This window comes from Monoraphidium neglectum (assembly GCF_000611645.1).
Source record: "Monoraphidium neglectum strain SAG 48.87 unplaced genomic scaffold scaffold01855, whole genome shotgun sequence".
NCBI lineage: Eukaryota > Viridiplantae > Chlorophyta > Chlorophyceae > Sphaeropleales > Selenastraceae > Monoraphidium > Monoraphidium neglectum.
In genome coordinates, this window is record NW_014011773.1 from 10,020 (window position 1) to 11,373 (window position 1,354).

At 63.3% G+C, this 1,354-nt stretch overlaps 1 protein-coding gene across 1 annotated transcript in view; it reads right to left on the minus strand.

The window, feature by feature from the left end:
• MNEG_9209 (Transportin-3) overlaps window positions 1-1,354 on the minus strand; it is a gene marked incomplete at both ends in the record, with an annotated part of 3,871 nt that overhangs the window by 1,569 nt on the left and 948 nt on the right. Inside the window, 3 exons of the mRNA XM_014042321.1 lie at window positions 363-500; window positions 804-885; window positions 1,253-1,333. Coding sequence (XP_013897775.1) covers window positions 363-500; window positions 804-885; window positions 1,253-1,333 — 301 coding nt within the window. The remainder of the gene's footprint in view (window positions 1-362; window positions 501-803; window positions 886-1,252; window positions 1,334-1,354) is intronic.

A 1,354-nucleotide genomic window follows, 5' to 3' on the forward strand; every position in this document is an offset into this window, starting at 1 on the left:
AGGGTGAGGGGCGGGAGGCGCCGCGTAGTGGTGAAGTGGCAGGAGAGGGGGATGACAGGAGGGGGAGCTAACAGGGGGCCAGCTGTCATGGTGGATCGAGGAAGCGAGGCGAACGCGGGGGCTGTGACCTGCGCGTCACCCGCGATGCGGACGGGGCGCCGCACGGTCCCCTGCAGCGCCCACCTTGAAACCGCACACAACCAAGCAAAACCTGACCCCTTTCCCCCAAAATCAGTCCCAGTGATCTCACGAAGAAGTGCAGCATTTCACACGTCCACCACCTCGAACCCATGTTCCCCCTCGAACGAGCACGCCAGCACACATCCTGGACACTGGTTGAGTTCCCCTGCCGCCCCCCTCACCGGCAGGCTGGCGAGCTCCTGGCATGAGCTGACAATGAGTGACGTCAGGATGGGGGCCAGCCCCGCCTGTGCGCTGGGCTCCCTGGCAAACACCTTGACCAGCTCTGACGCCACGTACAGCAGCGCAGGGTGCCTCGTCTGCGCAGGTCATATATACCAAGGGAGGGGTTGGTTTCTCTGCTGTTAATATGCATCATTTGCTTGTTCGGAATCTCTTTGCAGCTCTGTGCAGCCGTGACGTGACGAACTCGTGGAGCGATGGAAGGGCAGTTTCACGCGCGGGTTGCGCAGAGCAAGGCGCGGGGTCTCTGCACCAGGCTTTCACAAAAGGACACGTGCGACTGAGATGGCTGCAGGGCCGCACAACCTGCATGGGGTGTCTGGCACCAGCCCGCGCCCACCCCGCCAGCCCCACCCTAGGTGCACGTCAAGAGGGCCCACCTGCTGGAAGCGTGCTGGCAGGGCCTGCAGCAGCGTTGGCAGCATGGCCTGGCCGCTGAGGCCGGCGGCCTTGATGCCATGCCTGGGGTTGAATGAGGGCGGGTTGTGTGTGGGTTGTGTGTGTAGGGTTTGTGTGCGTTTGTGCCTGTGTTTGGAGGTGTGGGTGCGCGCATGTAAAATTGTGTTGCACATGTGAGCGTGTGTGTGTGTGTGCGCGCGCGCGCGCGTGCGCGCGTGCGTGCATGTGCATGTGCGCACGCGCACGCGCCCGTGTTTATCAAGAATGTGCTTGGGCACATGGCGGAGGCGTCCCCTGATTCATCGATACCAGGTGTCCCGTCAGAGGAGGGCTGGAGAAATGAGGGGCTGCCAAGAAGCTGCAGCCCGTCGAACGCCCAACACACACGCACGCACACACACACACACACAGCAATCACACACTGCCGCACCTGAGTGCCCTGCAGACGCACTCCAGGCCGTCCTCACTGCCCAGCGCCGCAGTGAAGGCCGCGTCAAGCACCGTCCATGCCCTTGGGGGGGGGGGGGGTTTT